The sequence below is a fragment of the Macadamia integrifolia genome, chromosome 11 (assembly GCF_013358625.1).
Source record: "Macadamia integrifolia cultivar HAES 741 chromosome 11, SCU_Mint_v3, whole genome shotgun sequence".
In the NCBI taxonomy this organism is placed as follows: domain Eukaryota; kingdom Viridiplantae; phylum Streptophyta; class Magnoliopsida; order Proteales; family Proteaceae; genus Macadamia; species Macadamia integrifolia.
Genome location: NC_056567.1, coordinates 4,755,818 through 4,777,172, shown reverse-complemented (window position 1 = coordinate 4,777,172; position 21,355 = coordinate 4,755,818). Strand labels below are relative to the sequence as shown.

The following is a 21,355-nucleotide window of genomic DNA, read 5'->3' as shown; positions in this document are numbered from 1 at the left end:
GGTGTTGTTAGGTAATCCCATATCCACATTTTTGGGTATAAAGACCAATACTTTGCCCAAACAAGAAGCAACTACTTGAATATTGTGGAGAGCGAACGAACCATCAGAGACATGAAGGACTTGAACCCAAATGGGAATGAAATCCAGTTCCTTGGAAGAGGTGGTAGAGTTGGGAGCAAGAGTACCCAACTGCATGAGTCGATCATCACACCACCAGGGAGAAGAAGCTAAAACCGCATCCCGAACATCAGAGGAGACAAAATTGGAAAAAAAAAGAGCCATCGTCAGCGCAACATACCAGAATCATGCCTTTTGGGTCCCAGATGGAGACCAGCCCATCACTTCCCTTACTCATTTTGGGTTGGTTGAAATTTTACTGATGAAAAAATTGAACAACCACTATGTAGTGGATCCATCCATGTATTTCTATATATGGTATAGATTGTGAACCATTAAAGTAGTGACATTTAAATATCCCAAAAAATGTAATGGATAACTTTTTCTTTCTAGCAGTGCTTATGTCACCCTCAAGTGAGCTAGCTCATCCAAATAATTATAGGTATTGATGTACATAAGGTAGGTAAGTCTAACCATTGGATAACCCACTATATTTTTTCTTCTTATGAAATGGATTGGGTGAATCACCTATAGTGAAGTCACTATTTTCTTTTCTCTTTTGGGAGAAACCATGATCTTAGACTAAAAAAGAAAAATAGTCTGATTGTATGCACAAAGTTAGGGGAATGTTAAGATTTTCAATTTGATTTTAATTATTAGAGAATAGAAAATCTCCTAAAAATATTGGAGGTAAAAATAAACTTTTCCTTTTCATTATTTCCGTGTTCTAGAGGATTTAATTTTTCTTTATTCCTATTATTAGAGGTCCAAAATACTTATGCAATCTAATCAGAGGGTCCTACCATGTGAATGAAGAAATTCTCTTATCAAGGCTTTTTTTTTTTATATTCCCACTAACTCTTTTTATTCTCACCAACTTTTTATTTTTATTTTCCAAAATTAAACAATCATCTATAAAGACACAACAAGAAAAGATTCATTTGCATTATATATATATATATATATATATTTTAAACTTAACTTGTTGAATATGCAAAGGGGTTTTGGGATACTATTATCATAACTTATTGATAAAAAGCCAATACAAAAAATGACACTAACAAAGGAAAGAAAGTTCCTGACCCTACGTGGTATGTTTCAACCAGGTTATGGGGAATCAAATCAGTCACATTTAGAACTTTTGCATATAATTTTGCCCACCTCAAAGTACTTATCATCTAATACGATAAATGGAAGGATGATGTGGAAAGTACAACCATTAAATAAGAATGGTATAATTTTTTTTTTAATAGGTAGAGAAGAGAAATTGATAACAATCACAAGGTTTGAACTCAAGACCTCCTTAATATTGGCTTTTCGTGTATCATAGCTCACAAACTAGACTGGGCAGTTGTAGTTGAATGATATTGATCATATGATAGATTTCGCAATAAAACTCAATTATTTACCCCCATGTATTACCATTTTCCCCTTGTAGCTTAATCATCTATTTGTTTTTAAAAATTAACGTCTTAACTCTTTAATATTTCACATCAACTTTGATCAAATTCAAATTTGATAGATAAATTAGCGTAATATAGGATCATTATACACATAAAATTAATCCGTACTTAGTCTACCACGTGGCAGATATTAGGTCCAAATTACCTAACTTCCTATCGTTGGACACACTACTAGGCTGACATTAAATAAAAGGGGGAGTATCTAAATGACATCCCTATTGACGTATTTAGAACTTTTAGCCTTTTTTTTAATTGCTTCTTGTCAAAGATTAAGAAAAGAGATTTTAAAATAATTTGAAAGCAACATATCATTATTATGTTATCAATAAAAGTTGTTATTGTTTTGCATATTTTTTGAGTACATATATAAAATAAAAGAATTTATCCTCATGAAAAAAAAATGTGTTATATTGAAAGGGTAAAAAAATAAAATTATAAATTATTTGTCGCCTTAATGGATATTAATAATAAAATCCTTTAGGAAAAGAAACAAAATTTCACTCTGAAAATTATTTTTTTTCCTTTATTAATTTTAAAATCTTAGAAAGAAGATTTATGATGCTCACTATGCATGAATCATTCTTCTTGATGCATACATTGCTGGAGCACAACACAAAATTTTCATATTTACAAACAAATCAAAACTTCATGATTGAGCTAATCCTTCTTGTAAAGGACTAACGTTGCAAAATGTGATACATACAATTTCCATAACTTGCTTTTTATTTTTTAGGAGAAAAGAATCTTGCCCATTTGTGTGTCTTTATGCACAAACACATGTGGGGATAGAAAGATGGCGTTGCCTCCCTCAAAAAATGCCTCTGTGGGGCCTCCTATTGGCCTTCGTAGTGATCGCATAAGTAGATAGGGTTCTTTTATCCTATTTTTTGATAAGAAGTATTTTTCTTTCTAAAGGGGAGTGTGGCCTCTCTGTCTAGACACATGGGGAGTGGGGCGACGAACCGAAGATGAAATAATTGATCCACCCTAATGAAAGGAAAAATAACTCTTATATAAATGCTTCTTGGGGCACTCTCATCACTCTTAAACACGCATAGAAATCACACTTCCCCACATAAAACAATCTCCTTCTTAATAACAAAAGCCATTTTTTTCAAATCTTTGGCTCCAAAGGACTGCAAAACTACAAAAGTCTCAATGTCTCGTAATGTCATTAGCTCATGATATGCAATATAATCACAAGAACATCCTCCCTTCATGATGCAGAGTATTTTCCCTCTAAAAAACATTTCTTAACCACGAAAAAGATTTGAGTCAAGATCGACGGCTACTGCAACCTTATGTCACAAAATGTGCCATGAAAACAACTGGACAAGATTTCAAATTATTTTGGATAAGATCAAATATGCATTAGATACCAATCCAACGATTGAGAAGATATACTGAATCGTACACTCCCCCTCTGATTACGAAATTGATATCCACATTCAATGTAAGGCTGCTATGTGTGGAAAGCTTTACAGGACACGTCAGCCAATGAGCAAAGTGGCAATTACAATGTGGTGGGGCCCACCTCCTACATAAATGGTGTAGGATAAATACTAGTATTTTTCCACCCTAATCGTTATTGTATATTATTAATTTTGTTTTTAATCCCACTTCCTTTTCTGTAAAGCGAAATTAATAAGATATAATTAATAATAATAATAATAGTAATAATCGGAACCAACGCTTCCAAGCAGAAACAAAAGGGGGAAGCAGACAATAATATGTTCTTATATAGAGAGCTTCCTCTGCTCCATAGTCTATTTGTCTCCGACTTGGAGAAAGTGAAGGATCGAGAGTGAAGGGGAAACTAGGGTTTCTATTAATTCTGAATTGTCTACGCTCGTAGGGATCGAAGAATTACCTTCCTCTTCGTTTGATTCTCTGTACAAGAGGGAGAGGTAGAGGTACATCTCCTTCTTCTTCATCTTCTTTACTCTTCTTATCGAAAGAATTTCAATTAGGTCAATGGGTTTCTTTTAATTGTTGTGATAGAGCGGTCATTTCAGTTAATTTTCCTTTTTTTTTTTTTTTTTTTTTTTCTTTTTGGTTTGGATTGGATTGATGGATTCTGCACTTCTCCGTTAAGTTTGGTCTCTAGCATTTTGTTTCTTAATGGTGTCTAGTTTTCTGGGTGGATTTGAATATGGATAACCTCTGGATTAGTGAAACCAACCATTTTCAGAAAAAATTCGAAACGAAAGGAGGGTTTTGGTAGATCTTTAACTATATCCGAGGAAGAAAATTTCTGTTATAACAGAGAATTCTAAGCTTCAGAACCGGGCTCCGGCCTCAACCGGTTCGTTCCAGTGTCAGTTGGTTCAACTGGTAATCATAATCATCCCAAACCGTCAAATGAAGTCAATGGAATCCTCTGTAATCGAAAAGCAAAGTGGTTATTTTTATACAAATTGTTCTCCTTTTTCCTTGGAGAGAGAGTGTGCGCCCTTTTGGTGACCGGTTTATTGGATCATTGGTCGAACCGGATGGTCCACCCTGCCTTTGTTTGCTGGTCAGTACACCTAGCAGCAGGGTTCAAGACTTCTTGTGTATTCTGTTGAATCTATGCTTTCTAAATCTGGTGATTGAGGATCCATCCAATGAATTTTGTGGAAGACTGAGTTCTGTAGGGCACTAGGGCAAGGAAAGGCTGACCAGAATGTTGGCGATGTAATTCTCCATTTGCATTATCTAATGGACTCTCCTGGTCATTGCACATCTGGCAGGACAAAGTCAATTTCCTGCAAAACAATTTATTTATCACTGATTGAATAGCAAAGGTAATTTCTGTATGTGTGTTCTTAGGTGGGAACATAATCTTTGAAACCTTCTTCCTAAACTGCTTCCTCTACTGGATTTGATCTAGACAACCTACTGGAAGGAAATTTTTAAGATGGTATTCTCACTTGACATGAAATATGGTATCTGCATAATAAAAGCTTTCCTTGGTGACAGCTCTTTATCTCTTCTCTTCTCAACACAATCTCTCAATTTATCTTATAAGAAAATAAGTTCTATTATTAACAAGAAAACCATTTCTCAAATTTGCTGAAAAGTTCCTTACAATCACTTGGTCTGGTCAAGCATGTGTGTTGTTTGCACTTTATGTCCAGAAAATCTCATGATCGTATCACCTCAGATGCATTTAGCACTTTGGCAACAGTGGTATATACAATATTCTTGGTTTTCTTCAACTGTTTTCCTGTATTTCCTTACAGCTATTGGCATGTGAAATTGTTTGCCTATCCTGGTAGGTACCAATTCATAGAGTTTTGAAATGGTGTTGTGGGAGGTTGACATGCTAAAAGCCTTGTTCTTTTTAATAATTGTTTTTGTCTTTTTTTTTTGGGGGGGGGGGGTGTGGAAAGAGGTAATTGGCATCTTACTGGCTTTCTCATTCCGAAAATTACACTACAAAAACTGTGCTTGGCTATGTAACCAAATTTTGTTTGTGTTTGCTTAATACATGTTAAATAATATGTGTTTTCATGCATAATGTACAGACACACAAGATGGCTCTGATTTCCCAGTCCAGTCCATCATACAACATCTTCTCCAAGATAGCACAATGTAAATCTGAATACAGTGTGGAAGAAATCAATTTCCCAAAGAGTAAAGCATCCAAAATGAAGGAATGTTGGGCTAACTACTCTTCCATTCTCTCGAGTTCCAAGAGAACACTAGGGATTTCACATTTGGATGGTGTAGGATGCAGACGAGGATCTAGATTGATAGTTGCTGCAAGCCCTCCTACTGAGGATGTGGTTATTGCTACAGAACCATTGACAAAAGAGGATCTCGTAGCATACCTTGCTTCTGGGTGCAAGCCAAAGGAAAAGTGGAGGTATGTATTATATGCCTTCCTAGTTCTGGCATTCAATGCTTCTATTCTATGTAAATGGATGAAGCATCAACACACTTTGTATAATTTTAACTCTTCGTAGGGGATGTTAAGGATTTTGCTTTAGTATCATGCCCATTTAGAAATCAAACTCTTGGTTGAAACATTTCTAGTATTTTGCTTTTCTCATAGTTATTAGTGTCGAGAAGCTCACGTAAATTGATTGTGAAATCTGTCATGAAATTTGCCTTGGATATTGAACAACCCACTTTCTTTTTATGCTCGTTTAACTTTCACTTTTATATTCAGTATAAGTATTTTTTACGAGTCAGGTTCTGCTATAGTGTTTTTTTTTATTTGGCTTTGCTTCATATTATCATCAACATTGTCATTTGTGCATATCATTTCCAATTGGATACAAGACTCCCATTCCTAAGGATAGTAACAGGGTTGCACTAATTTAAGGGGCACGCTTGGTCTAACGGTAAGGAACCAATGGTGCGACTTGATGGTCAAGCGGTCGAAGCAACATCTCGACATTCTTGGGGTAAGGCTGCATAGTTTTCGCCCCCTGTGCGGGATCCTCGTGCCCTGGGTACTCCCTTTTGCAGTGGGGAAAACTCAAGCCCAATTTGATGTATTTAATCAAATTGTACGCAACAGTGACAAAAAATAGGTCTCTGTGTCTGATGTGGGTATCAGGTGTGTAGTGTGGCATCTCCTGGTGAAAATCAACTTATACAGAGAGCAGAAGTGTCAATGTTTGACAGCTATCCAGACATGGGGTATCTGATAACTGAATTTGGTGGAAGAATTGTTGTTGTTAAATGGTTAGATCCTAGTCTAGCCCAAAATCCAATCTTACCTTTGAGCAAGACATATTTTGATCTACATATGGTAAAGACATGAAGGTTTAAAGTATCGGTATCGGTCGCCGTATCAGTTGGCTAAATTTAAGATACGTATTGGGTCGGTTGGTTAAATTTAAGATACGTATCGGAGGGGTATCGTATCGTATCGTATCGGAGATATTTTAAACCATGAGGTTTCTAAGTAGCCTATGTAAAAGTTCATTGAAATTATAAGTATCTGGGATGATATAACACCCATTTGAAGTATTGGACTGGTGTACGGTATGCTGGCAGGAAACACCCACTCACTGCCCCCCCCCCTTTGGTATAAATAAAGTGGGGGCAGGGAGGTCATTACACATGGGGAGGAGAGAGATAGACACAGGAGTCCGGGACCGTAGGGTATGCTCCCGGACAGAAAAAATTGTGCCATTTATTTATTATAAGGAATATTCTTTTGGATGATGAGAAGTAGTTCATTTTTTCTAGAGTTCATATAAGTTCATAATGTGAGAGAATCTAAAATTTATGGACATACAAACTTGAATACAGACCCAACCTCACATTTAGAGTTGGGCTTTGCCAATTGAAGTTAAGTTCATTAGGTAAGTTAAGTTATTGGGTATAGGAAAATTTTTACCAGAAATGAGATAATAAACTTACATACAACAAATTAATTTATTGAGTTATCCTTCTATAAATAACTTGAACAAAAAGATTTTTTTTTTTTTTTTTAAAATAATAAAGACCTTAAGGTTAATTCCAATTGATTGCATTTGAACTGTATTTGTACACAGATAAAGGGCAAGTGGTGATCAAGTATGCTTGCTAACTTTGGTGCCTAATAGTGTTTCCATATAGCAAAACAAAGGTTCAAAAATAATTTCTCAGCAACCCAAAAAATTAGTTGAAAGTCAATATAGGGACTTTTATGCGGTGTTATTAATACTATTAATAGGCTATAATAGGAGCCATCACTTGGTGTGATGACAAAAAATTAGCTGCCTGTTTGAAGATGCAGTTTCAAGTCTTTGGACAGCCACTCTGTGTGGAAAATGCTGAAGGTTAAGACCAAACCAAATCCACCCTCTTGAGACTTGGGGACCCTATGAATGTGGGACTTGAACCAAATTATAGTCATTTTTTCTCATAGCCTAGAAACGGGTTTGGTCATTCAGTATAAAATTCATAGATTTTCCCTAAGCTTATATTGCTTTAATATAGGAATAGAAATATAAAACTACAATTGGCTTTAGTTTGATTTCATTTATTGTATTAGTGGATTATAAAAAAATTGACTATTCACTTCGAAGTGTCTAAATTGATAAAACTACCTCTAACCTTTTTCCCATATTTAGTTAATATCAGAATAATTTAATAGGAAAATGTGTAGTTGAAATTGATTATTATGTAATTTAATTAATGATATTAAGATGCTGTAAATGGGCTTGGTCAATCGCTAGGAAATTCTTAAATTAGCCCTGAGCTTATGCTATAACAAGATAAAGTAGAATTGTTTAATTAAAGTTTGAATTTGTAATGGGCTGTAATGTATTTATTATTGTATTTATGTATTAGAAATGGGGTTGATTGTTTAACATTAAATGTCTGAATTACCATTAAGTTTGCACACGAAGTATAAATGTTTTGAATAAAAATATATAACTAAAGGGTTAATTAGTGCCAATTAGTAGATGATGTATAAATGCATTAAAATCTATTAATAATCCAGATGAATTTATATGAAAATATTCAGCAGTATACATTTTTTAAAGAAACATTATAAAACAAGAAAAGGCTAGGGAAAAATAGTAATTTCATCATAGTTGTCACGACATCTAGGTGATCCTAGGCGTTAGAGGAGAGGGGGGGGGGAAATCAAGGCAACACTGACAATGCATCAAGGTGTTGCCTTGGTGACCAAGGCACCCTTCCAGCAAAGGGCGTCTGGATGCCTAGGCGACCCCTTGACAACTATGTTTTTTTCTTTTTTGGTAACGTGGCAACTATGAATTTTAATGTATGAAAGAGAGAAAACAGCATAATTTTCTTTCAGGTATTGTTCAATATACATAATCACTATTTATTATACATTGACAATCCACTTTAAAGAACCAGACGAGAGTCTTTTTGATTTTTCAGACAAGGTTTCTTTCTCTGGATAGTTAAATCTGGGCTGGAGATGGGCCGGTCACATAGTTTTTAAGGCGCTGATGTGGTCTAGAGATGGTAAGGCAGTGCTCCGCCTTATGTGAAGTGGCGTCTTATGGGATTTTTTTTTTTTTAAACATATTTTAAAATTACTTGATGAAGATTCCAAATATAGATTTTTTATTGGTAGGTGTATGGTTTTGTTAATACTTGAGATGTATGGGATCAGCTTTACTCCATAAAAAATAACCAAAACAAACAAAACAAAAACACGATTCACAAACAGGGTTTGGATTTTGTCAAGGGTTTTAAGAAAGGGCTTTGAGAAGGAATCAAGGAAGAACCACTGATCCAAGCGACCATTTTGCTGGGGCAACGGTGAGCTTCATTCTTCTTTGACAGGAGTAGAAATATAGTGGATGACCTTAGGACTTAGGCACTCATTTTGGCATCATAGAGGTAAGTATAATAAATACTTGTATTTTTTATGTCTTCTTTTCTTTATATTTAGAATTTTGGTTTATAATTATGTATTTATATTATATGTTAATACGTTATGATGATTGATGATTGATGATTGATGAAGATGAACTTAGTTTATTCACTTTATTGATTTGTTTTGTTGATGAATATCTTACATTGGTATGAATATGAACCTTTAATATTTATTTAACATATGAGTAATAGGATTCAACTAGGATTTGAGCCAAATAGATTGGTTTTATAAAAAAAGTACACAAGAATGCTTTACTTGATATGCTCGCCTTATCGCTAAGGCGACACTTTATGCTCGCCTTATCGCTAAGGCGACGCTTTATGCTCGCCTTATCGCTAAGGCGACGCTTTATGCTCGCCTTATCGCTAAGGCGCTCTGAAAGACCCTCAAACGCCTCCGTTGCCTTACCGCCTTAAAAACTATGGCCGGTCAAAGGGATTCCTCTAGCTTGGATTAGCCGAAACCGTACAATCTGATTTACCATTTCTTCCTGTCATGAAGAACTGGACCAGGATTCTGTAGATTTTTGCAAGGCTTCTGATTTCGTCCTTTATCATATTCTCACTCCTTGAACATATAAATCTCTGTTGCCTTAATGTGATAGTGTGTATGCTGTTTCTGGATACTAATAAACAATAGTATAATCTCTAACAATATTTAAATTCTATGCATCATTATGCCCTTCATGTCCTTCATAGTCACTTAATATTATTTTATTAGATTTAAGTTTGATCTTCTTGTTGGTATCTATACCAGTTTCTGATGTGTTTTTTTATATATGATCTTTCACTTGTCCTCGCAGGATTGGTACTGAACATGAAAAGTTTGGTTTTGAGATGGGAACTTTACGTCCTCTGAATTATGAGCAAATATCACACTTGCTTAATGGCCTTGCTGAGAGATTTGACTGGGATAAAATAATTGAAGGGGACCACATTATTGGACTGAAACAGGTGAAAATGCTTTCAGGATAATACTATGCATTTTCTAAATTAATATTTGATTTTTGAATGATTATACTTGGTGTTTTGAGACCAATAACTTTTGAAGACATATTCAAGGAGGATATGGATTATGTTAAGGCAGCTCATAACTTGGTTGTCTGTTCCTTGGTGGATGCATTGATGGTCTCCTCTTGTTTGCATATCTCACTGGAGAAATTTAACTGAAAAATTGGCAGGGGAAACAAAATATATCATTAGAGCCTGGTGGCCAGTTTGAGCTCAGTGGTGCACCTGTTGAAACACTACATCAAACTTGTGCTGAGGTTAATTCACACCTATATCAGGTAAGAGAACTTTTCTAAGAAAATTTGCTTTATTATCAAGTTGGCAGGGCCTTTTATGCCCTTAATTATTGTTTCATGTTTCTGCTTTTTATCAGGTGAGACAACCATTTTTAGTATTGATTTGTTGTAGTGCCAAGTTGGCAGGGCCTTTATGCCGTGTAGTATCTTTTCATGTTTCTATCGACTTTTTTTGGGACATCTAATACTCAGTGTTCTTCTTGTTTAGTTATAAAAAAAATTGTTAATGAGTTCTGCATTTTTATCTGGCCATATTTCTTTAGAGTCTTGATAAAATGCAGTATAAAATTTCTTTAGAGGCTTGAGAAAACACAAAGTAACAGATCTGGTTTAAGTTTCGAATTTTTATTTAGTTAACAAACTGATTGCTTGGGGTTCTAAACACTATCAAGAAGGGCAGGGGGTGTGGTGGGAATGGGGAAGAAGAAAATAGGTTGGTGTTTTTATGTCATGTAGCATCCTTCCTTTAAGATCATGATCAACTTCATATAGTCTTCAATGAGGCTTTTGGGTTCATCGGTAGTAGGGTTGTGAGATAATTATGTTAGGTCATACTGAGAATCTGAGAGAGGGAAGAGGAAGACATTTTGAGTTTTATAAAGATAAAAAATAGAAGGAAATGAAATTCTGTCTTGATCCACTGAGATTCAGCCCTGCGTTGCATCAATTCGTCTTAAGAGAATTACGGTATATATAAAATGAAAGGAAATGAAATTCTGCCTACTTGTTTAACTCTCTACATTCTACTCCTAATTCAATTGATCCAAAGGAGGAAAAGCCCTGAACTTGCTTTTTTTTTCTAGTATGTGCATATAGTCTCTTTCCTGATTTAAATTGTACCCACTTCTAACACAGCTTCCATTTCTTGTTGTTGGTGCATCAGTGCACCGACAATGATAGAGGGGAATTCCTTCTTTTTTTTTTTTTGTGAGCCTTAAGGAGAGTTAATCTCATGACCTCTTACTTGAGAGCTATTGGTCTTTTCCAACTGAGCAAACCCGTTGGGGTAGGGGTCCTAGGGGAATTCTTTGTCGGTTGCTAATAGCTTTTATCTTGAATCTGATCCCCATCCCAGTTTATGGCCAAGACTTGCGAAAATTGGACTTGCACTGAGTCAAGCCTTTATTTGCAGTTGATTGTTAATCTTTGTGAAGAGCTGCTGTTAGGAGGTAAAATTGCAGGGAGTTGATGATGGGAATTGCGTACATATGATTCTCTACCCTGATTGATTTGCACAAAACTTTTCATGTTTTTGTCGGGTGTCATTTGTTGCTCTGTTTTATTCTCCAGAGAATATTTTCATGTGGATATTATAGTGGGAAATTTTTTTTGGGAGGGGGGGGGTTTCATGATTTATTCTCCATTAGATGATTCTAAAACTTCAGTCAAGAAATTAGAAAAAAGAAAAAAAATCCTTTCGATGGAATGTAAACATTTACATTTCTTTCAGGATTTGCTGGATATTCTCTACCCTAACTTTAATTTCACCAAATTGAACGCCTCCAAAGCAAAAACATTGTTGAACCCACCTGGGGTCAAGGAAAAAATCATATGATTGAAAGGAGAAAAGGCTGAGATTGATGAACACATATTTGAAGGTCAGAAAACAAAGTGGAAAAAGTTGAAAATTGCAAAAAGATGTGGCTTGGGCTGCTTTAAAGGGCCATTGGCTGAGCTTCAGTGTGTCATTGCCTTTTAACAATGACTATTTCTTTTTGTGGGGTTGGGGGGTTAGACAATAAACTATTATCTTTTGTTTAAGAATCTGACTTGACCATATACTATTATTTACATCCATCATTAGTGCTTGGACTGAGATTGTGGCTGAGATAAAGTGTTAAAATCCATTGATCAGTTCTATTAGGCTTGATGCATGATTGAAAAAAAAAAAAAAAATGAACCAAGTAAAGACCCTCTCTCACCTGTTGTAACCAGTGTGGTATTCTTTCTCAACGACTGTTGTGGTCACATTTAATTTTATAGTGGATCTCCCTATCTTAAGGAAGCAGTCCCAACCAAGTTGCCTTACGTGAGTAGGAATGAAGATATATCATTGAACACCTCCTCCTCCATCATTGCATCTTTTCTCTACAATTTAAAATAGTGATTTCATTTCTTTTGGTTGACTCCAACCATGAAGACAGGTGTTGTATCGTGGAGGAGGTGACTGGGTGATTTAAGACTGTTATTCTGTTTGTCTGCCATTTTTAAAGAACTCTAAGACCACGGATTTATCTGAGATTGGTTTTCTATGGGTGCTTTAATTTCCATAAGATGCTGCTGAATCCCATCCAATCTGTTTTAAGTTATATAGCCTTGCTCTTTTTCCTATAGCACTATTGTTGTTGGGCATGTCCCTTTAAATTGTGACAATCTTCATTCTCCCTCACCCAAGGTAAGAGTTTTCAGAATGTGAGAATAGTTTCCAATCGCAGGTCTATGTTATGATCCTCCGTAGACCTACCTAGCTGATACCCTCAAAACATTCCACTGACCTTGTAATGTTTTATAAATTGGTTAACATCCTATGGTACTTTTTTATTTCTCAAAGTGGACACCTTGTGTGGTTATGGATATATTTCTAATGCCACGTCCATGTTTTGGGCTTCAGCTTTGTTTGTCCCGACTCTGGCAAAGAGTGAGTAGTATGCTTAATACAGACTACATAAAATGCTCAAACGTTCTTGTTTGTGTTAATGATAAAATATGATAAGAGAAGCACCTTTTCTGTTGAATACAACACAGTAGTTAATAAAGAAACAGAATATACAAGCTATGTCAAAGTATAAACAGAAGGTCAAGAGTACTTCAAATATAAACTTCTGATGATCTTAGAGTTTTAAGCTGCTACCTTTTGCATGGTTGATTCTGGACATTTGTTGTTCTTGTTATTCTGTTTGCCTTCTTTTCTGATCAAGTGCAATACAAGAATTTAAATTGCCAAAAGCTCATAGAAATTTTCGCTTTCATAAAACAAAATGATACTACTGTTATACAGGTCAAAGCTGTTGCTGAGGAGAAGAAATTTGGCTTTTTAGGAATTGGTTTTCAGCCCAAATGGGGGGTTAAAGACATACCAGCTATGCCAAAGGTATTACTTATGTTTCTTACCAATTATTGGATGCTATGCTAGCATGTGCACTTATATGCGACATCATGGCATATACAATCTCTGGGAGAAATGGGTATCTGTGGATATTAACATTTTTATGCATGATTAGGTTTACGTGTTAGATCTTCTGAGCTATAAAGGTGGTTATGTTTATTATCCAAGGGAAATTACTTGTGTCTTGATTAAATCTGATGAATAATCTCCCCACATTTGGTTTCCTTGTATGGAAGCTTAGATTGGTCAGGTTTTGTCACCATGGATGCGACATATTTTGCTTGTATACCATCTATTTTCTTCTCATAAGGTCCTATTTTTAAGTCCTTGTTGGTTTGGATTGGATCTCCCTAGGGACAGAAAGATGATGTTGTTTTCATTTTGGCCTGATTTCCAATCTGTTGTAAGGGTGGAGTTCTTTAGAATACAAGAACACATTCTATTACATGGAACATTTGATCTAAAAAAAAAATTATAGAATTTTTGGGAACAAATATTTGGAGATTATAGGGAATTCCTTAGAAATTGGTGCAATTGTTTTATTGGGATTGATAGGTCTAGCTTTGGGTCTCATATTCTTTGATCTGACATTTTTTATGTATTTCTCCTCTCTCTCTATCTGCTATATTGTTCTTCTTTGTTGAATGCCATCACCTTCTTTACTGTGCATTTTTATCCTTCTAAATGAAATCTTTGTTGTTGTTTGTCGAAAAAAAGAGAGGGATGCAACTCTAAGATTCTGGTTTTAATCCTGTCCTGCAAAACTGATCCATAATTTTCTTTACTCTGAATTTTTTGAGCCCTTTGTTTATTTCCTTTACACTTTTTTCTGCTGCATGGTTTGATTAGATGCATTACTGATATGGAACAGGATAGATATGCGATCATGAGGAATTACATGCCCAAAGTTGGCTCTTTAGGGCTTGATATGATGTTTAGGACATGTACTGTTCAGGTGAGATGAGCAATCAATTTGAGTTGATTTGATCTTGCTGGCTAATATTATTAATGCTTCTTCTCAGATGCTCCACAAAATGTTCTATCTCCATTTATGATTTTATTAGAGAATTTTGTTTACTTTTTTAATTTTTTCTTGGGGGTGTAAGATATTGAGAATCAGATGGATTGAATGATGCAAAAATTGATGGATTCCCATTCTTGCCTTTGTAGGTTAATCTGGACTTTAGTTCTGAGATAGACATGATCAGAAAATTTCGCGCTGGTCTTGCTTTGCAGCCGGTTAGAAATTATTCCTTTTCCTTTCTATAAACTTCTGTGGCTGCATGTTCTCTAATTTCTTAAGTACACATGAAACAGATTGCAACTGCGCTTTTTGCAAATTCACCTTTCACTGAAGGAAAGCCTAATGGTTATCTTAGCATGAGAAGGTGTCTTCAGTTGCCTTAAACTCTTGCACATTCTTTTATATGCTCCTACCTATATTTTTCTGTTTATCTACTTAGGAGTTGTATTAACTCTTTGTGATTTATTACAGCCATATTTGGACTGACACGGATAACAATCGCTCTGGCATGCTTCCTTTTGTTTTTGATGATTCCTTTGGGTAAGCATGTGTTTCTTTTGATAAAAAAGAGAAGTAGATTATGATGTTTTCTTTCTGTTTTATGATCAAAGAGGATAGGGATTAAGTTGTCTTTCTGTTCTTATGATCTGTAAAATTTACTTTCTATTATTATGTTTTGTAGCTTCCTTCTGATTTCTAATAGGTTTATTGCTATTATTTAATTGACACTTCCTTGTTGGACCTAAACAAAGCATTATCTGCAAACAAATAAGTTCAATGATATATCTAAAACTGGACAGGGAGCTTAGATTTGTACCTTTTCACTTTGGATAAAGAATTTATAGAAAGTCAACTGACGTAGTAATTAGAATTTCTCTCTTAGTATTGTGTGCATACCGCATAGCTGTTCAGAGGCATGACAATGTTACTTATAAGTACTTGTGGCAAGTTTTGTTTTTCCATTTCTTATTTTCTGTAGACATGTCGTGACATTGGATCAATCATTAAGTCGACCAAGTTTACTATTTCTCTTAAGAAGTGCCTAATTAGAAGCATTATGCTGTACTACAATGGAGCTACACATAAGGCACTAAGCAAAAGTTGTTGGATTCTGGAGGTGCTATATTTGCTCTCATTTGTCTTTTGTGGTCTATGTACGCCTTTTGTCCTTCATCTTCATCTCTTTTCTTGTAATGTATTCTATGATGCAAAAATAAATGTTGAATCACTTTATGCTTTCAGAAATCTTTGGCACTGATATGGGATGGGTCAATTAATATTCTTGAAATTGAAGAGATGGATATGCATGTTGGTCTGTTATATAATACCTCTATACCATGATTCAAATTACTTTTATTGTTTAATGTGTAAATGAAAAATGTGAAAATTTCTCACATTCGAACTGGAGGGTTGAGGTTGTTAATTATCTGACTTTGTTATTGAGAGGGGGGAAACCAATATACAGACCACGGGGATATATAAGGAGAAAAAGAAAAGAGGACAAGGATCACGGCTGCAAAACAGGGCCAAGATATCCAAAAACTAAAGTACACTATCACTGAGGCACCCTCAAATATATGGAAGACCTGCTCAAGCCTTACTTAGCTGACTCTTATAATTACTTGATTTCCTGATCAGATTGGACTGATACGACTTTCTTCATTTCAAAAGTGACTTGAAGAAAGTTTGAACCATACCTGTGGTGTAACCATCCTGTATGTAGCATCAATATCTTTACCTTCCCGATTTGGTGGTGTAAGGGTATTGTAGAGAGATTCGTCCAAAGCTTTGATCTTTCCTTTAGGAAAAATGCAGCTATACATAGACTCTGGTCCCAGCTAAATTGGTCGGCAACATGGATCTTTACCCTTCATTTAGCTCTATTTGAGGTCATACTTGATACAAGGCTTAATCTATGCATGTCTTTCCTCGCCACTTCTCGCTGAGTCATTTAGGTCTGCCCTTGGCTTCTTTAGCTTCTTCAATGTAAATCAAACACTTCTCCATATAGGAACATGGCCACGCCACCTCAGACAACTTTCTCATGGCTTATCATGTATCGGAGCTATACTCCCAAATTAGCTCTAATTTGGTAATTCCTTACTATATCCTTCCTATTTTTGCCTTATATACATCTCAATTACATTGAGTTTATCTATATGATGCTTCTTAATTGCCTAACATTCTGCACCAACATCATAACCGGTTGTATGACTATCCTAGAAAAATTTTCTGAAGTTTTAAAAGGAATACGGCAATCACATAGCACTCTAGAAACATCTCTCCACTTTATCCATCCTATCTTAATTCTCTATGGAACATCATCCTCTATATCACTTTCTTTATTTATTAGCCTAGATACCTAAAATAATCACTTTGTGAAATCTCCCACTCATCAATTTTCACCTCTCATTATCTGTCCAAGTGTAACTGCGCACCATATAGTCCTTTTTTGCTCTACTTATCTTAAAACCTTTTGATTCTAAGGTTAATCTCCATAATTCCATCTTGGCATTAATCCCTGCTTTTGTCTCATCCACCAAAACAATATCATCAATAAAAAAGCATACACCAAGGAACCTGATCTTGAATGTCTCTCTTATTATTTTTTAGATAAAGTATGCCCAGCAAAATCAACATGCATGCTGACATATGACATATGGGGTCGTGGCCCAAATATGACAATTGGGCATCTCGTTCTAAACCAATTACTTCTACAGGTCTGCTTTTGAGGGAGCCAATGGCTATGTGAGAGTTGGTGTCACCTCTCGACCAAACGGGGATGCCATTTTCCTTTACCCTCAACATAGAAGCAGTACTGTCGTAGAAGTTAATAATAAAGAGTTTCAAATGAGACAAGCTTGCAAGCCTTCAACTGGATCTTCTGAATGAGGCAATCTGATTTTGCAATCAAAACTTCCCTTCCTCTATTAGTCAGTCCCACTTTTGGGACGTAATTGGCCATTAGCTGGACAATATGTGCTTTAAATGTTTTGATTTATTCATTGTCTGCATTTTTTTTCTTCATTTATGAAGAGGGCAAGTTCATTTACCTGCAAATGACAACTCGACATTTGAAAGAGCGGGAGGGGGATCTGGAGATACCACTACCAGTACCTTTTGTGTTCTGTCGCTGATGTCCATTTCTCATGGAACATTCTGGTTGGTGGGAAAGGTTGGGGAGGGAAAGAGAGGCTTAAGTGAAATACAAGTTGAGGGCTTCCATCCGATAATGAAGGACCTAAAAGCAGGAAGCTTTGGGGTGGGACCTCTGAAGCAAGAATCTCTACCGTTTTCCTCGTCAGATGAGTCATCTGATTACTTTTATCAAAACTCTGTGCTATCTTTTGACCTATGCTTTTAATACTTTCTGAATTGCTTCTTATATTATCTGACAAAGCATTATGCTGCACCAAGCATTTTTCTTCTTTCATATAAAGTGAAGTGATAAATGATTAGATTTTCCATCATTTATGTATTCAGGAAAGCTTTTATCTATTTCCATTGACATTCTCATTTCTTCTTTTGCAGGTTTGAGCAGTATGTAGACTATGCCCTTGATGTTCCCATGTATTTCGTTTATCGGAATAAGAAGTATATTGACTGCACTGGAATGTCCTTCCGGGTTTCCATCTATCCTTAAGACTCATTTTAACTGCTGCTATATTTATTTTTGTACAACTTTCCTATTGGTCTGAAGGATTTTCTTTCCCTCTTATATGCGACTTTTGTTATGGTCTATTTGCAGGACTTCATGGCAGGTAAACTTCCTGCTGCTCCAGGAGAATTGCCAACACTTAATGATTGGGAGAATCACCTAACTACAATTTTTCCTGAGGTTAGATATGTGGCAAGATTCTTGTTTTTTTTTTCCTGATATATTATTACAGTTCTAGATTAAAATGAATTTGTTATCCAATACAAGTGCCTAAACGAAGCCAATGGTGCTCTTTAATTCAGGTCAGGCTGAAGAGATACATGGAGATGAGGGGTGCTGATGGGGGTCCTTGGAGGAGGTTATGTGCATTGCCAGCATTTTGGGTATTTTCCCCCCTCGATTTTTTATATTTTAGAACTGAAGGATTTATTTCTAATTTGGTTTACTGGTTGGAATATATATCAGTGGGCTGGAAGTCCTTGATAGTAGGTTGGATTGTTCGGATTCGTGAGTGAGCTTGTGCTCTGTCAACTACAGATACTGGAATCTGTCTTAAAGAGAGTCCCCAGCTCTAACGAGCAATTACAATTTCAAATCTTAAATTTTTATTATCATATAGTATGTCAATTGCAATATCTATTTCAATATCAATTTTTCCTGTGGTCAGATATAGTTTTTTTTTGGTATGAATGTGTAGCCAACTGGTTGTAATATATCTTGGATTCAATTTACCCATGTTGATTCTGATTCTGTATCACATGTAGGTCGGAATATTATATGATGATGTTGCACTACAAACTGTTCTTGATATGACTGCTGATTGGACTACAGAAGAAAGGCAAATGCTGAGAAATAAGGTACTGTAATGTCTCAAATGATTGTGAATTGAATGGCTTACTTCTCCTTGTGCAAATGTTAAGATGAACTGATGTAGTTTTAGTGTTTGCCATTTTATACTTATTTCTCCCTACATAAATTCTGACTTGCATCAAAGAAATAGACCCTATAGCGGAAACTAAATAATGTTTGCTAAGACCACCTGTCCCCCGTCACTGAAAGTCTGAAATGGAGACTCAACCAGAAATACCGCAAGGTACATATCAAACCCCATTCACTAGACTTCTTAGGGAAAGAAAGCCTAGAGATAACTTGGACATGGCTGCCCTAGCCTTTTACAAAGAGATAGAAACTTTTTATTACAAAATAGAAGCCAAACAGAAACTAACAAGGGTAACAGAAAATAGAAAATACTAAACATAGAAATAGAAACTAACTAAACTAAAATGCAAACTGTAAAAGATCTTGGGGTCACTTTTATGCAATCCGACTTCCTGGCAGCATCTCTCTTCCAAGGCAAGATGTAATGGAGTCTACAGAATATCTTCCATTTCTTCTGGAAATTTCTCTCAACACAAGGCATATAAGGGCCCCACACAATCTGTAAAAACATCTCCTTCCCAGTTGCTGGTCAGTGGCCACATAGGGGCTGATTGTGAGCCTCAATAATGACAGAACATGGTTCACAAATACTGGCTTGATGTGGGAAGCAATATGGCCCACAAATACTGCTGGCTCCTGTCCCATCGATCTACATTACTAAATGCTCCAAATAACAGTGGATTTGCAACTTATGAAAGTTTCAGTTTTTTTTCAGGGGATTTTTTTTTGGAGGGAGGGGGGGGAGGTTTCGAAACTCTCTTTCCCCTTCTTCTAGGGTCACTCTTCATGGTACCTTTGGGTATTAAATTAAGGATATAAGTTTACAACTACTGGGACATACTGTGGAAATCCATGGGGTGACAGGATGATGCAAGATTTCTAAGGTGTTTCCGTGAAGAGCTATTAGTTAGCTTTTCAGAATACAGATTTTAAATACCCATTTTTAAATATATATAATTTCTTCTAAACTCAACTAAAGTTTTTATTATTTCCATTGAAACTTATAGTTAGAATTTGGTAATTTGCACAAAATATCAAGTGTTGTTTGCTCAAATTTGACTCCATGTCCGGTGAAAAACTATTTCAGGGAATTTTAGTGTTCTCTGTCACTACTGAGATGGTACTAGTTTGACTTTTGGTGTAAATATGCATCTTATCATTCCTTTACTGGTTTTTACTTGTACAAAGAATCTAATTGCACTTATTGAGTGATGATAGGTACCAAAGACTGGTCTAAAGACACCATTTCGGGACGGGCTGGTGAGGCACGTTGCAGAAGAAGTTGTAAAGTTGGCCAAGGTAGCATGCAATCTGTGTGTGAAAGATCTGAAATTCCTCTATCTAGATTGATTGATTGGATACCTCATAATATACATCCATTATGTTGCAGGATGGGTTGGAAAGAAGAGGCTACAAGGAGACTGGTTTCTTGAATGAAGTGGCTGAGGTGGTAAGGACAGGTAATGCGTTTCAACCAGAATAAGTTATTCTTCTCATATTTTACGTCTTGAAAACATCTGTTAAGTGTGAAATGACCATATGTCTAAAAGTATCTAGTGTAACTGCATGCCATTTCTTCAGCATTTGCCATGGCATATGATTTTAGTGCAACTTGAACCCCCTTGCCACCATGCCTTATGATTATGTGCACTGAGAGGGGGGGGGGGTCACACTCACATTCCTAGATAGGACTTGTTTTTATGAACTTATTCGCTTATAGCACTTCATCCATGCGACTAAGTGAGGGATGGAGGGAGGGTGAAGTGGAGAGAGAAAGGTGGGGGAGGAGTTTATCCCTTAAATTCCTCAGGTGATCTAGGATTATTCTCGTACTCATATTGAAATGGAATCCTCTCAAGAGTACATTCAAATGCTTTGTGATTCATTTTTTTTCTCTTACCCCATAGTAGTTGGAAGGTTTACGTCTGTTCCAGTTTGATAGAGGACAACCAAGTTACAGATTATAGTTTGCTAAACCTGAAAACGGTTGGAATAGACATAGGCTAAGCAGGGTAGATTCAGATGATTGGGATGACAAGGGCCAGTCCACCCCTGAGATGCTTTCCCCACCCCCCACCCCACCCCACCCCACCCCACCCCAATATATATATATGTATTGAGAGAGAGAGAGAGAGAGAGAGAGAGCCAAGCCCACAGAAATAGAGGCCATCTCTTGCCTCTCCCAAATGAAACAAAAATTCGAATGACAAGAAAGCGTACATATAAGTCTTAACAAATGTGGCATCTTTGGGCCATAGTTTTTTCTTCTATTATTTTTTAGTATTCTGTAACTACTAAAGGGTTCATTGACGTATGTGTGACCTTTCAAAGAACAATATTTCCACAATTGTACCATTATCTGTGCACCTCTTTGGGTATCCCCTGTACTAATACTCA

The 21,355-nt window shown here is 36.0% G+C and overlaps 1 protein-coding gene across 1 annotated transcript in view; it reads left to right on the top strand.

Annotated features, from left to right (window-relative positions):
* The first annotated feature begins 3,315 nt into the window (after window positions 1-3,315).
* LOC122093975 (glutamate--cysteine ligase, chloroplastic) overlaps window positions 3,316-21,355 on the top strand; it is a 19,863-nt gene continuing 1,823 nt past the window's right edge. The window contains exons 1-15 of the mRNA XM_042664545.1: window positions 3,316-3,493; window positions 5,090-5,430; window positions 9,728-9,878; window positions 10,106-10,213; window positions 13,230-13,322; window positions 14,209-14,292; window positions 14,508-14,576; window positions 14,655-14,725; window positions 14,833-14,901; window positions 17,893-17,986; window positions 18,110-18,199; window positions 18,322-18,402; window positions 18,784-18,876; window positions 20,177-20,257; window positions 20,349-20,418. Coding sequence (XP_042520479.1) covers window positions 5,099-5,430; window positions 9,728-9,878; window positions 10,106-10,213; window positions 13,230-13,322; window positions 14,209-14,292; window positions 14,508-14,576; window positions 14,655-14,725; window positions 14,833-14,901; window positions 17,893-17,986; window positions 18,110-18,199; window positions 18,322-18,402; window positions 18,784-18,876; window positions 20,177-20,257; window positions 20,349-20,418 — 1,486 coding nt within the window. The 5' untranslated portion in view covers window positions 3,316-3,493; window positions 5,090-5,098. The remainder of the gene's footprint in view (window positions 3,494-5,089; window positions 5,431-9,727; window positions 9,879-10,105; window positions 10,214-13,229; window positions 13,323-14,208; window positions 14,293-14,507; window positions 14,577-14,654; window positions 14,726-14,832; window positions 14,902-17,892; window positions 17,987-18,109; window positions 18,200-18,321; window positions 18,403-18,783; window positions 18,877-20,176; window positions 20,258-20,348; window positions 20,419-21,355) is intronic.